Here is a 14,314-nt window from a genome sequence, read left to right as displayed (position 1 = left end):
TAATTCAAAACATGCAGTAGGTCAACCTTATCATTATTACCTGCCTAAGAAGTGCATGGTTTCGTAGATTCCGAATGTTACACGCCGAGGTCCATCGAACTCACTTTTGTGATGTGAACAATAGTGATTTCTAATAATAATCATAGTACTGTTGGTGAAATGTATATACACAGCAATAATCTATGTTTCATTTTCTCCTCAGTACAAGAAAAAAAAAATAGTATTGCTAATTTATTAAGAATCTCTTCAAATTATTCGTAATCCGAAAACGGATTGCAGGCCTTTAACCGATGAATTTATAAGTTTCTATAAAGTATTAGTGGTAAACTATTAGTAGAATAAGTATGCATTATCACGATATCAGAACACGTGTTCATGAAAATTCTTATATTTTCGCATTTTGTCTTTATATTATATTATCAAGACAAGCAGGTGCATGAACTCGTGCTTCGATATAAAAGGAATTTACTAAAAGTTTAACAGGAAACGACCAGCAATTCGGTTTTTATATAGATTACCCATAATTTGAAGAGATTATTAATGAATTAGCATTACTCGTTTTTCTCCATGTAACTTTATATTAGTCAAAAGTACACAGCAGTATGCTTCGCCAATTTGAAACCACGTATAAACTGTACATCGATAGAATAGAACGAGCTCAAAACAAAATTTAAAAAAATATCTTATCTTCAAATTTACCAATAACTTTGAATGCATGTAAATTTTTTGCAACATACCAAAATTCCGGACCTAATTAATTATGACATAATGAAACAAATGCAGCATTTAATTCGCCAATTTACCGAGCTCTTCATACTCTAAATAATATTTGTCTTAACTCTAACATTGACATTTTTTTCGGATTCACTGCCCAAATTCAAACGTGGAATCATGTCAATAATATAAACTGTACGATGCGCATACATACAAACACACACACACACACAAACACTCACACATACATTACACACGTCACACACACACACACACACACACACACACCCTTATATACTACTCACGTCTCCTGGTAATTAAGGAATAAACATACCACTTAGCAGACATATTTGTATACTGTTTCATCTCTGTATATCATGTATTGATTGTTTCTATGATATAGAATAAAATAAAAAAATAAAAAAATGACATACCTGTTAGACGTATACGCCATACAAACATCTCTCCCTAATGAATTATCATATACCTATGACGTACAGTACATGCCATACACTATTTCACACGCTTACTTGCAAAACAAATGCAGCAGCAAATTCGCTAATTCACAGTGCTATTCATACATTCAATAATACACGAAGAAAAATGTTCGAATTTTCGACAATATCAGTATGTCAATATCAATATCAATATTTGTGTGAACACATGTTCCTCCGTCCTCGTAAAACATTAGTTCTCAACTAATACTTTGTTGAGAACTCTGTTAATTCATTCGTCAAAGGGATGCAGTCCCATTTTTAGCAAGAAAACGAATATTTTTACTAATTTAACAGTAATTCATATCAGCATGTTGTCTACGTGATTTTGACTGAACCTAAGAAAATCGACATTTAATTTTATTCACTGCTCACATTCAAAATGAGCATTATGCTATAAACTGTTGAATGCGCCATACGTATCCCTTCACAGATCTCCACTTCTCACACCCACAAACATACTCACACAAACATACACACCTACTTATACACTAAACACGTCACCCGGCAATTACTAAATATACCAGATAAGAGATTACAAGGAAACACATCAAAGGTACCCATTACGAAATATTTAATATCTGTAAATTGTGTTCATGCAATATGTATGGGATTGTATAGGATTGGTTCGTATACATTCGAAAAGACTTGGTGGATAGGAAAACTCAACATCAAATCCTGCAATTGTCCTACCTACCCAATATGCCCATCCACAAATTTATAATTAATATGACTGGTATAATTGTTGCAAGATGCAAAATACGCATCCAGAAATAGACTTTGTTGCACCAACTGTGACGGGTGAGTTCCTTTTTTTACTCCAATCTGGGCTTATCTTACGTTCCAGAAGCTTAGATTTAAAACATTCAGGAATACTGTCCATTATTTTTAGCGGATGCGTAAAAATAGATTGTCACAAATAACACAATTGCAATTAACATTGCAATTAATTGCAGTTAGTCCTGGGACTGGTTCTTCAGGTGTGTTGCATAGGGCTTATTCCTGCAGCCCCTTCTAACACCTACTAATACAGTGGAGTCAATCTCTGTATTACTTTCATCAATGTAACTAAAGTCCTATTTTGTTCCTACTATGTAAATCGAGTCTAAAATACATTCAGAGTTTCATAATGCAAATGCTAAATGTACACTTCTGTAGGAATTCAGACAATTCATTATAACATCTGGCAGTAATTCACATTAACGAGGCATACAATATAAACGTTAAGCTTAATTTATTCCAGCGTAAAATATAATAGTAGCTTATAATCTAAATTATAACCTCATTTCGCGTCCCACGGTATTACCATTAAAAAAATAAAATTCGGAATAAGTTTTTGCAAAATCCGCTTAATCATTGAGAAAATTCAGAGTCAACAAAAATGGGTTCGAAGCATTATTACGTAGTAATGAGTTCTGAATTAATAATTTCATGCATTAATTTATGATATACGTGGGAAAGGTTATTTAGAATTATTAAATGCTAGCACAGACTCGTTCAAGATCACGGGATATTATAGTTGTAGGATCTGTGAAGCTGAAAGTATTTATAAATAAATATATTTGCTTCAGAATAATTCACTTTTGAAAGAAGAAATTTATCTTTTTAATGTGAGAAGGTACTCAAACTTGAAAAATTACTACACTTATACAATGAAATTATAAAAACTCAAGACGCATTTTAGTCTTATGAATCGAACAAAAAATGAGGCACGCTTATTTAGAGGATAGTCATTGTAAGAATATGTGTGTACGAATGAAATATGTACATGAAAGGACCGCTAAAGAATGTCCACTGGATCTAGTTCAGTAAAACGACACGCGTTGTCTCAGCACAGTATCTTCACTCTATCAACCCGTCGTGTGCTGTCGCTAAATTTTCGCTCTGCGCCAACACTAATAAATATTGTAGCACGTACCCATACCAGATATTTGTCATATTAAAAAATAGTTTGGTTGGGTATTTTGGCCTCAAATCTCAATTAAAGTTTTGGAAAAAGGCCGTGCAGCCGTTCCTCATACGACATTTTGACATTGGTGCTCGAAGGTAAATTTTCCATCAAAAGAACACGGAGATCTCTCAAACAACTTGTTCGGATCAAAACGCCTGAAATAATAGCAATTATATAAGTTTTTGGACTCACCGGCAGCAATAATGTGATAGACGCATGGCACCCTCTGGTGGCCAATTCTGTTGGTGGCCCAGCACAAAAGGGTGCCATAGTCCAGCTCAGTCATTGGGGTATAGGACACCACGCTGGACGTGCCGGACCGTGCTATGTGTCCAGTGCTGACCTCCATGCTCTCCGCAGTGTTGTTGAAGGTCCAACGGAACTAGAAAAAAATAAATAGTTTGATCACTGGTCAGTGGCTGATTTGTCAATTTCTTCGGTTTTCAAATGCCAATCGCGCGCCCGACGTACACGGTTGACATTTATCACATAAGAACGGGTCGTTTCTACGATTCTATCATGAGTTTAACAACTCAGCTATGGAAAGATTAGCTGGACAATGTGTTTCCTCTCTCCTACAACATAACTATCTTCAAGACCTATGTTCACTCCTTCCTCTCCTCAAAAATACCCTTCTCACAACATCCCTAAAGATGATATAGGCCCGAAGGGAAAATATTGACCTAAGGGCCTTTTGTATTCACTGCATCGTCTCATCCATGCTTGCTGTTTTTCACTCAAGTATTTGTTTCAAACGATTGTACCATATCTTCATCGGACGTTCTTGACCTATTCTACAATTATTCACCTTTGCACAATATTAAATAATCTCTTTTTAATTAATGAATCAATTAGGACTCAAAAAGACTAGATTCGTGAAATGGTGAATACGTGAAACCCCTCGGTGATCTAGTAAAAGGTGCCACGGCATTTGTTGCATACTAACGAGCGATTGGTGTCATATATAGAATTTCCATATTACTTAATTAATACCATTCTTCAAAAGATTAATAAGGGAAACGGATGAAAATGCTTACTGCGGCTTAAAGCCAATAAATTCACCTAGATTTCACCGTACATCCACTATTTTAAGATTCTATAAATTTGGCACATTGTGGCAAGGGATCGCTCAAAACGTTTTTGAAAACTTGGCTTAATATGCCGAAAATCGCTCGAGTGGTGATAACAGTGTATGTTGTAGTGTAGCGTATACCTGATATCCATGTTTTGATAAAAATAAGAAATTTACTATGGTCAAATAAAAAAAAAAATACAAGCCTTTCTGAACCAAAAAACATCTTTGAAATAGTCGGGTTAACAATAACCGAAAAAGTATATTAGTATTTCATGGTACCTACATCTAATGATAGTGATTCTACCTTACTATTTGGTACAATTATTGAATAGTTGAATTTGAGAAGACGAAGGTCTGAATAAATCTCGTAAGCACTCAGACCTGTGGCCCATGGTGTCATGTCATACCTTATTTCTTCGATGGTTTAGCTCAGACCGTTTAAAGCGGTTCACCAGTTTGCCAATGTACGTTTTGCGATGACAAGTGTTAAAATATTTAAAGCAATTTTACCTTATAACAAGTCAACATCTTTTTGATTTCAATAAAAATTATATTTTGTGACTAAGTGCGTTTAGCCTTCGGCACTAGTGACAAGATTAGAGCAAAACTTTTGATTTCAAAATGTTTTAGTTTTGGGATATGTTTAAAAATGAATACATTTATTTGGATTTTATTGCGAAGCCGAAATACACACAAATACTCGGACTTCCTGACAGCATCTTTAAGAAATATAACGGTCAATATGCCCGAGACCTGAGGGGTTAAATTCATTCGCGAGTTTCATTTATTGCCATAGCAAGAAGAGAACCTGATGCTTTTATTTATTTATTTATTTATCACAATTACCTCCCACAGCTGTAAGGAAGTTACACCCACTCGAAATTCACACGTTATTCAAACCCGAACTATTTTTTTTTAAATAAAATTTATTTAGCAGCACTTAAGCACACTAAAAATGTAAGCTTATTAACCCCTTTAGTAAACATTTAAAAATTGAAAATTGAAATCTCTTTTTTTAAAACACCTTTTTTTATCAATTAATTTTATTTACTTAAAATATATATCCTCATATGAAAGCCATTTCGGGCCCAAAATGGAACTGAATATTGATTTTGTGGTGCATGTGAAAAAATAATTCAAAAATTTCTTTAGTATGAATTCCGAATTCTGGCCGCCCGAGTATACTCGGGCGTGGTCCTTAGAGGTTAAAAATTGTTTTATTTGTGTAATTCCAGTAGGAATAATATAAGTGCAATTCTCTTCTTGTTTAATTTCGTTCATGTATAATGTGTAATTCTAGTAGTGAAATGAGAAACTCACGATGAACATCTTTTGGCGATTTGTATCGTATATCCAATGGCTAACATAATGGCATAGTGGAGAGAGACATAAGCATCTGAAGAAGTACAATTACTTACAAAGTCGAAGAGTAACAAGGATCATTAGTATAAATATGATAATCATTGTCTAAGGGTGGCTTACCTGGACCTCCGGGGGGTTGGCATCAACCTGACACATGATCTGCGCTTTCTCTTGTTTAGCCACTCCGTGAACACGAACTTGGTTCGGCTTACAGGTAGGGGCAACTGAAACAAAGTATTGCTACTGTCAATTATATTCATTAGTTAGAGAAGATACATGATATCATTATAAGATAAAAGCACCTTTATGACTTTCTAACACTTTTTTATCGTGTCGACTAGTAACTGCGTTGGAATCTGTAGATAAGACCGTAATTTATTGTCATCTCATCTTAAAGTGTATAAAATTCACCAAGAAGTATCAAAACTCTTCTTTATGAGGTGAGACAATGGGATGGCGGTTATTTTTCGTATTCTTGTGTAAACAATGACCCTTCAATTATACATTTTTATTAGGTGCGATCCTTCAGTAAAGGATATTTTCAATTGAACGGTTATTATGTTTATTAAAAAAAATAGCTCCTGGCGAGTTTTTTGAAATCCGATGTACAGAATTACTTTCCTCTTGTTTTGAAGGTCAAGAGTGCAAAAAATCGTCAATTTCGAAATAAAACATATAAATATTTCTATTTAACCTAACAATGGTAAAAAATACTACCTATGTACATTTATCGTCTTTTTTATGAGAGATAAATAATTCTATATTTTTCCAGTTTGGCCTCCGTGGTCGAGGGGCAAAGCTCTCAACTAACAAGCCGAAGGTCGCGTGTTCAAATCCTGGCGTGCGCAAGTAAATTTTATTTGATTAATTTGTGTTATTTCATAATTTATTCATATAAAATAATATATAGTATACTTGCGGCACGTTACAGAGTGGAAGATACTGTCAGTATCGCCCTGGTGTAAAATCACCTTTCAGATTTTAAACATCGTTTGAAATGGCTTCATTCGTATTTGGTGACCAGATCTGAATAACCAGGTACTCCCCCACCTTCCTCTTCCCCATCTACTTTCCCTCCCCTACCCTTTAGCCTCACGACCTACGCCAGTTGGGGATACCATAGTTTCACTGGCTTCAGATGGTTGGGATCATTGAGACTCTTGTGCAGTATTCAAATTTAAAAAAAAGAATAAAAAACTTTGCAATTGGTGGCGTCACAAATCTGAGTTCTGCACATATAAAAAAACAGTTCGCACGTTTGTTCCTACTTTTATCCAGTACAAAGTTGTTTTTGACAGCTCTTTCCGAAATTCTCTAACATTATTTGTCAAAGAAAAATTATTATTTATTTTTTCACAAATAATGCCATCACAAATATTTTATTCTAGATACGGTTTATCCCTTTTGCATGCAACGCAAAAACTGTCAGTAATAGTTGTGTCAAAGGACCCGCATGTTTTCAGTTCCATCCGTTCGACCCGCTCGTTTTCAGTTCCATTTCAGTTTTTTTTTTTTATATCCCCAGTAAATTTATGAGCGAGAAGAGATATTAATACTTCGAGGTTGTGTTTTTTTCCTGTGGGCACCGTGTGCCGTCATTTTATCATTAACAGGTTTATACAGGATAAAAACTACAAAAAGCGACAGAAATTGTGAAAAATAGCAATTTGCTATTACCCAAATGTCAATCACAAATTTTAAATGAATTGACCATATAAAAACGAAACTTAAAGTCTTTTTTTTACATGCATCGCAATCATTAAAAATAACACAAAATAATATTATAAATGTTAATATAGTAAGTTTGTCAAGGACTGCTGGTTAGTAGCAGAGACTTCAGAGAGAATTTCCCTCAGGACCAATTTCATCTTTGGGGATGCTGAGTGGAAGGTCTCTTCAAGAAAATAGGTAGGAGGGGTGGACAGGAATCTTTGGGGTCAGTGGGTGCAGGAGCGATGACGAATGAATCCATAAGGGTACCCAAATAATATATAACTTAAATAACTTATTTATTTAATCTTTTATTCGACTTCATATCTCATTCTAGTGCAGAGGTAATGCGTAAAGTCTTTATCGGGTGTCCCCGACTATCTAAACACTCCTGATACTAATATTAACAAGCATTGAGATTTTCAGCGTAATCGGTCTTGAAGCGGTCCAGAGTCTATAAGAGACGAACAAAGAAACATGTATTTATTTCATATAATAGAAACAAACAGTACATTGATTATAGTGATGAAACAATTTACAGATATTAAATACTTCAAGGTGGGTACCTATGTATGATATTTATGTTTCCCTTATGTCTCATATATATATATATCGTCACCTTAAAGCAATAGTGGGATATCTTGAAAAATGCTGTTCTGAGATAATAGGACTTTTAGGTTTGCGTGAGCTCTAGCAGCATCAAATTAACTAATCTTGCAGATTAATGATCTAGTATAAGAGAGGTAAATTATATAACATCAACACAAAATTGTAATAATAGAAAAATAATTAATTTTTTCATACTAATTTTGACAAAGTATACGTAAATCTGGAAATATCTCACTGTTGCGTGGAGTGTTTGGTAATCATCTCAAATTATCTCAGTGTAGCATAGTAATAATATTACGAGTTTAGATGGATAAATGAATTAATAATTGTTCCTCGGGAGATTTTTTCAATGTGTACGACTGTTTCAGGCTAGTAATTGCTTTAAATAATTAATATTTGTTTAAAATAATTAATGATTCTTATTTCTGCATGTTTTTCCATGATGTTGTTATAATCATAAATACATTTTCAACAGTACACACCCACCTACTCCTATAGTTTGTCAATACGACAGTTGACGATAGTAAGGTGGAATAAAAATGAAAAAAATATATATTTGTGCTTATAAATTTATTTATGAGAAGCGTTATATAATGTATGTAACAAAAATAACAGAAAAACCTTAAGGATAAAAGTATGTAACAAAATTAACAGAAAACCAAGAATAAAAAGTAGGTATGTATCAAAAATAACAGAAAACCTTTAGAATAAAGGTATGTAATTTTTTTTACAGAAAACTTTAAGAACAAAAAATAAAACGAATATGTGTTGATTCCCTGGAAACCTACAATGAACCTTCATCGTTATTTTCTTCTTGTACATCGCAGTCTGTATTAGCAGTATTAATTAATTCAAAACAAATTATGAGGTTTTTTTGGTATAACACCACTTTGGCAAACAAATAAGAAATCACTATTTTTATTCGGTGGAATTGTAGGTGGAACTGTATAAGCTGGTCCTAGAATTATACTATTCTCATTCCGAACATTCTTTAGTCGCTCTCTCACATTAATGCTCTGATTAAATGGATCCTCGGTGTAGGTGCTTTTGTATTTGATAACTAACGATTCGTCTTTAGTGATCTGTTAAATCTTAACTTTATTCCAAATACATTTATTTTTGTCCATGTTTATTGAGAAATTTTTTCCAGTATTCTCACATACCTTCTTCCAGTCAATGAAGTCCGTTGTTTCAATTTCTGTTAACTTATAACGAGGTTCATTCTTCTTGGAACACTTTATGATCATCGCTAACTCCGTTGGAATAAATATTAGGCCTTGTTTTAAAATCCTGACCTTTTCTCTGTCGATGCAATAATGAATGGAGTCTCCTTTGTTCTCTGAGTGCCCAACAATTAGGTATATATGGGTAATGATTTGAATATCAAGTGTTCATAGTGCATGCATGTACATAGAAAATAAATAAAATTGTTTTTATTCTGTGCCACACAGTTATCAGAATAAAAGATCACTTCCCGTTTTCCTTGGCAAAGGTCTTTTAAAAATGTGTACACGCAGGTAGATATTTCAATTGCGCATCTTTTAGCTACACCCTCATGCCGCATGTAACAATGCCCCTGTCGTGTTTGGTATTGTAAATACAGAAGTTATAACGTTTAACTTGCTCTTATAAAAAAATAGATATATTGCCATTTGGCAACGGCATAACAGCTTGAAAGTCATAAATGGCAACTACAGTATCATCAGTGGTCTTGGTAATGTTTTTATCTTTTTCTTGTCGAGATAGCTTTACATTCTGAATGTGTTCAGAATATTATTATTTTTTCTAATATCTCATTTGCAGTACTACAGATGTATTATACACAAAATCCACAATGGTTCTTTTTTGGTTAAAAAAAATATATATTGAATTTGGTATTGAATTGTATGTAGAGTGTGTAACATAGAGATTACCTACCGAGACACACTTCTATTTGTACAAATTGTACATCTTTTGGATATTTGGAGATCCGAGATGATCCTGCACGATAATAGTGCGATTCCACTCTACTAAAGCTGTTGATGTGATTCATAACACCATCAACTAAATCATCCTTTTGCAGGAAGCTGTCTGTTTTCTTTTTTAATGCAGTGCTTATGGTATTATTGCTTATATCTAAGGTTGCCATAAAAAAATCTTACACATACGTATGTTATGTCCATCTCTCTCAAAATAATAACCACTATTAGCTAGCATTCATGGAATCATAAATATTAAAATATTTTAATCGATCAACTTCCAAAACAGATTCAGAACATTTGTATTTACAATTAGTACACAGTACAGGCTTAATTTGTTTTGCTCTGCGTATTTTTCCTGACTTTGCTACATACTCCTGACCAGTATTCACCTTCAGTTTATTTATGTTTCTCTTCCAAGATCACCCAACTTGTTGAAAACTATAGAGCTACAGTGAGACAATAAATTTATTTCAGTATTTTAAACGACCTTTTGAAAGCAACAGTGGGACAACATCAATATCTCAGTGTTGCTCTGAGTGACCGAACATTTCAATACTGAGATTTTACTTGTAACACTGGCAATTTTTTTTTTACAAAATATCCCAGTAATGCATCATGTAGAGCTCAAAATTTTACATCGAACTGCATACTTATCTCAAAAGTGTATTTTTCGAAGATATCCCACTATTGCTTTAAGGTGACGATATATGTGGTATGTATGTTCATTAATTACCGGGTAAAGTGTATATTGCGTAGGTGTTTCTGGGTATATGTACCTATGCGTATTTATTTTTATTAACAGTTTATAATATTATTGACATAATGCCTATTTTAAATTTGGACAAGGAATCCGAAACAATGTTGATGCTAGAATTTAGAGAAGTATTATTGAATTTACGAAAACACGGTTTATTTGTTGAATTATATGCTGCAATTGTTTTGTAATTAAACTCTTTATCGCGCATGTCTCAAAGGTATGTTAAAATTAACTAGGGACTGAAGTTTGGTACAGTCGATGTTGTTGTTTAAAATATGTATAAATGTTAATTCAGTTACCACTCGCTTTTTCTGCAAATATTGAAATGAACATTAAAAGTTATTGTGGAATTTGGAAGTAAGATATTTTATAAATTTATTTTGAATACGTGATACACTATATAATATATACATTTATACATATTATGTATGGTTTATATTATGGATTTTCTGACTAATGCGAAATATAAAATTACAATTGTAGATTACTGAACACTTGATTGAATCGATGTGCTTATATATAGGTTTCATATCAAGTCTGTACATTACGTGACATTTAAGATTTTTATTTATTATTTTTTATAGAGAGAAAAGAAATAAAATAAAAAACTATTTAGGTCCGACAAAAATAATATTTACGTAGATAAACTATTCATAGCTACTCCGATACGTGTATGTATATTTTACATACCTACGTACTTACACTATTCTCCACTCAATACAGAATTCCGCAGTACTGTGGCTGTTGATGAGTGAATGACTGGCAAGTCCTACTATCTTCCCACTCCCTGTGCTCCTGGTAGCTATTAGCTACGTATAACATTCCCTAGCCTTCTATTCTCCTGGCACTAGAACCCCAATCAACAAACGCGGTCACCCATTGACTTCGACCCAATTCATTGACTCGTGGGTATTGGCAAATGGCAAATTGTATAACATTCAACAAGCCCCCACCTTTTCGATCTTTAAAAGACTCGACCGTTTTTTTGTGGAAATAATAGTTATTATTAACACAATTTATTTTAAAAGGTAAAGCACAAATTGCACTGATTCAAAGCGCCTATGTCAAACTGGAAAAATGATTTTGGATATCAAGAATTATTATTGATATTGAATCAAGACATTTAAACCTTTTTTTACAATTTTTCATATAATACAACCGTACATGATCGTGTGAGAAATTTTGATGTGGTGAATGCTATAGAAATGCGATCCCTAAGGCGCATGTATGTTCAAACCATGTATAATTGGTTCGATAACTCTTGGAAATTATCGGATATATTTCCGGCCGCGAATTTCTTCCTTGAATATGGTATAGCGAAAGCGGAACGAACGGGATCTATAAGAGGATGCCACCAGAATAATAAAAGTCCTACCTTGGTTATGGTGTCCTCAATATTCCTCTTGGCCAGTAAAGAAACTCCACGGTGAAATTGCACTAAACTTTGAATGCAACCTAATATATAACCAAATATTTATCATTCCCCAAATCAAAATGTTACAAAGTTTTTAGATTTTTTTGAAGAATGGTGTCGCAAACAAATAAATACAAAAGACTTAATAATTATCTGTGGAGATTTTAATATTGATATGATGAAATCCAATACAAAAAGCACGAGATTACAAAGCATCATAAATTGCCTAGGTTGGAAGCAACTGGTCAACACTTATACAAGAATGGGAATAAACTCTAAAACAATGATTGATTTAGTCATTTCAAATGACTTTTATGCGGAAGTTAATGCTGTAGAAGAACTCAAAATATCTGATCACGAAACTATTGCTACTAAAATAAAATATAAAAGTCCGAAGCCACAGGGAATACGAAATATAACGTATAGGAAAAAATAACTATAATAAGGATACATTGTGTATAGCATTACAAAACAAAAAATGGATCTGCGATAACCAAGGAAATTTAGACGGAAAAGCCGATGAACTAGTAGGACATTTGAAAACAGTAGTAAATGAGCTAATGCCTTTAACTAATATTATATTAAAAGATACAAATAAATGGTATACGAAATCCCTACATATTCTACAAAAACAAAAGGATACAGTCTATAAAGCCTGTAAAATCCAATTCACTGAAGAAAGGTGGGAAACCTATAAGAAACTTAGAAACATGTAAAGTACAGAAATAAAACATACCAAAAATTCGTATATCAGGCAAAAAATTATTACCTCTCAAAGTGACTCAAGAAAAATGTGGACTACACTTAAAGAAATTATTAGCGGCAAACAGAGGGAAAACATTAAGGAAGTTCGGTTTCCAGATGGAGTTGAAGATGATACACTTAAAATAGCCCAAAAATTTAACACAAATTTTGTACTTAGTGTCGAAAACATAAATAAGAGTATTCCATTAGTCGCAGATACCTCTTCTCAATCATCGGAAAAAAGAGAGAATAAAAATATTTTCTGGTTTAGTAAAATTGATAATGAGTATTTAATGAAAATCATTAAAACAATGAAACCAAAATCATCGCCGGATGGAATTACTATAAGCATAATCAAAGATGCAGTGCCAGTTATAGGAGACAGATTAGTTGCACTAATAAATGAATCTCTGACTAAGCGAATTTTTCCGCAGTCATGGAAAACCTCCATAATAACACCAGTGCCAAAAATAATAAATGCTAAAAATTTCGAAGACTTCAGACTAATAAATGGATTGCCTAAATATGAAAAATTACTAGAATGCATTGTGAAAAAACAGATGCGTAAATTTATAGAAAAAAATAACATTCTAGTAAAAGAACAATCTGGGTTTAGAAATAAATATTCCTGTGAAACAGCAATAAATTATGTGATAAATGAATGGAAAACAGCTATGGATCAGAAGAAAATCACAATAGCAGTGTTCTTGGATTTTAGACGTGCTTTTGAAACGATAGACAGAGAAAGATTAATAATGAAATTTAAGGACATAGGAATTCGTGCTAACGAATTGCAGTGGTTTATTGATTACTTAAAAAATAGAAAACAAAAAACCAAAATTGGAGATACTATCTCTGAAGAACGAGAAATCAACATTGGAGTTCCTCAAGGATCTGTTTTGGGACCGCTCCTATTTATTTTATATATTAATGATATAGTGAAGTGCTTAAAGTACTGTTCCATCAAACTTTTTGCAGATGACACACTTTTATATATTATGGCAAATAATATTGAAGATGCGTTGTCAAAAATACAAAATGAACTTAATGAATTATTGGTTAAACATAAATAAATTGAAATTAAATGTAACTAAAAGTAAATTCATGGTATTAGGGAAAAAACTAAACGTACATACTGTCTTAAATATAGACAATCAAAATATTGAAGAAGTAAAAGAAATTTTGGGAATCATAATAGATAACAAGTTAAAATTTAACACTAACTTTGAAATTTTAAATTAAAAAAATTGCGAAAAAGGTTAATTTCTTATGTAGGATAAAAGGAAAATTGGACATTAAAACAAGGATATTGGTCTACAATACCATTGTAGCATCCCATCTGAATTATTGTACAAGTGTAATATTTCTAAGTAATAAAACCCAAATTAAGAGAATGGAAGTAATCCAGAACAGAGGCATGAGGTCAATACTGTGTTGTAGCAGGTACACCAGAATAAAAACCATGCAACTTCAACTCAATCTTTTAAGTGTGTGGCAACGATTAGTTAATAATACCTTAGTGT

The 14,314-nt window shown here is 32.9% G+C and overlaps 1 protein-coding gene across 1 annotated transcript in view; it reads right to left on the bottom strand.

The window, feature by feature from the left end:
• Positions 1-2,164: 2,164 nt before the first annotated feature.
• Positions 2,165-14,314, bottom strand: part of LOC149416686 (hemicentin-1-like) — a 110,329-nt gene continuing 98,179 nt past the window's right edge. The window contains exons 9-11 of the mRNA XM_089641297.1: positions 5,717-5,820; positions 3,352-3,541; positions 2,165-2,229 (exon numbers count right to left, since the gene is read on the bottom strand). Of these exons, the coding sequence (XP_089497423.1) occupies positions 2,165-2,229; positions 3,352-3,541; positions 5,717-5,820 (359 nt within the window). The remainder of the gene's footprint in view (positions 2,230-3,351; positions 3,542-5,716; positions 5,821-14,314) is intronic.

This window comes from Hesperophylax consimilis, chromosome 16 (genome assembly GCF_061612785.1).
Source record: "Hesperophylax consimilis isolate HC1 chromosome 16, BYU_Hcon_1.0, whole genome shotgun sequence".
Classification (NCBI taxonomy): domain Eukaryota; kingdom Metazoa; phylum Arthropoda; class Insecta; order Trichoptera; family Limnephilidae; genus Hesperophylax; species Hesperophylax consimilis.
This window is presented reverse-complemented; position numbering and strand designations above follow the sequence as displayed.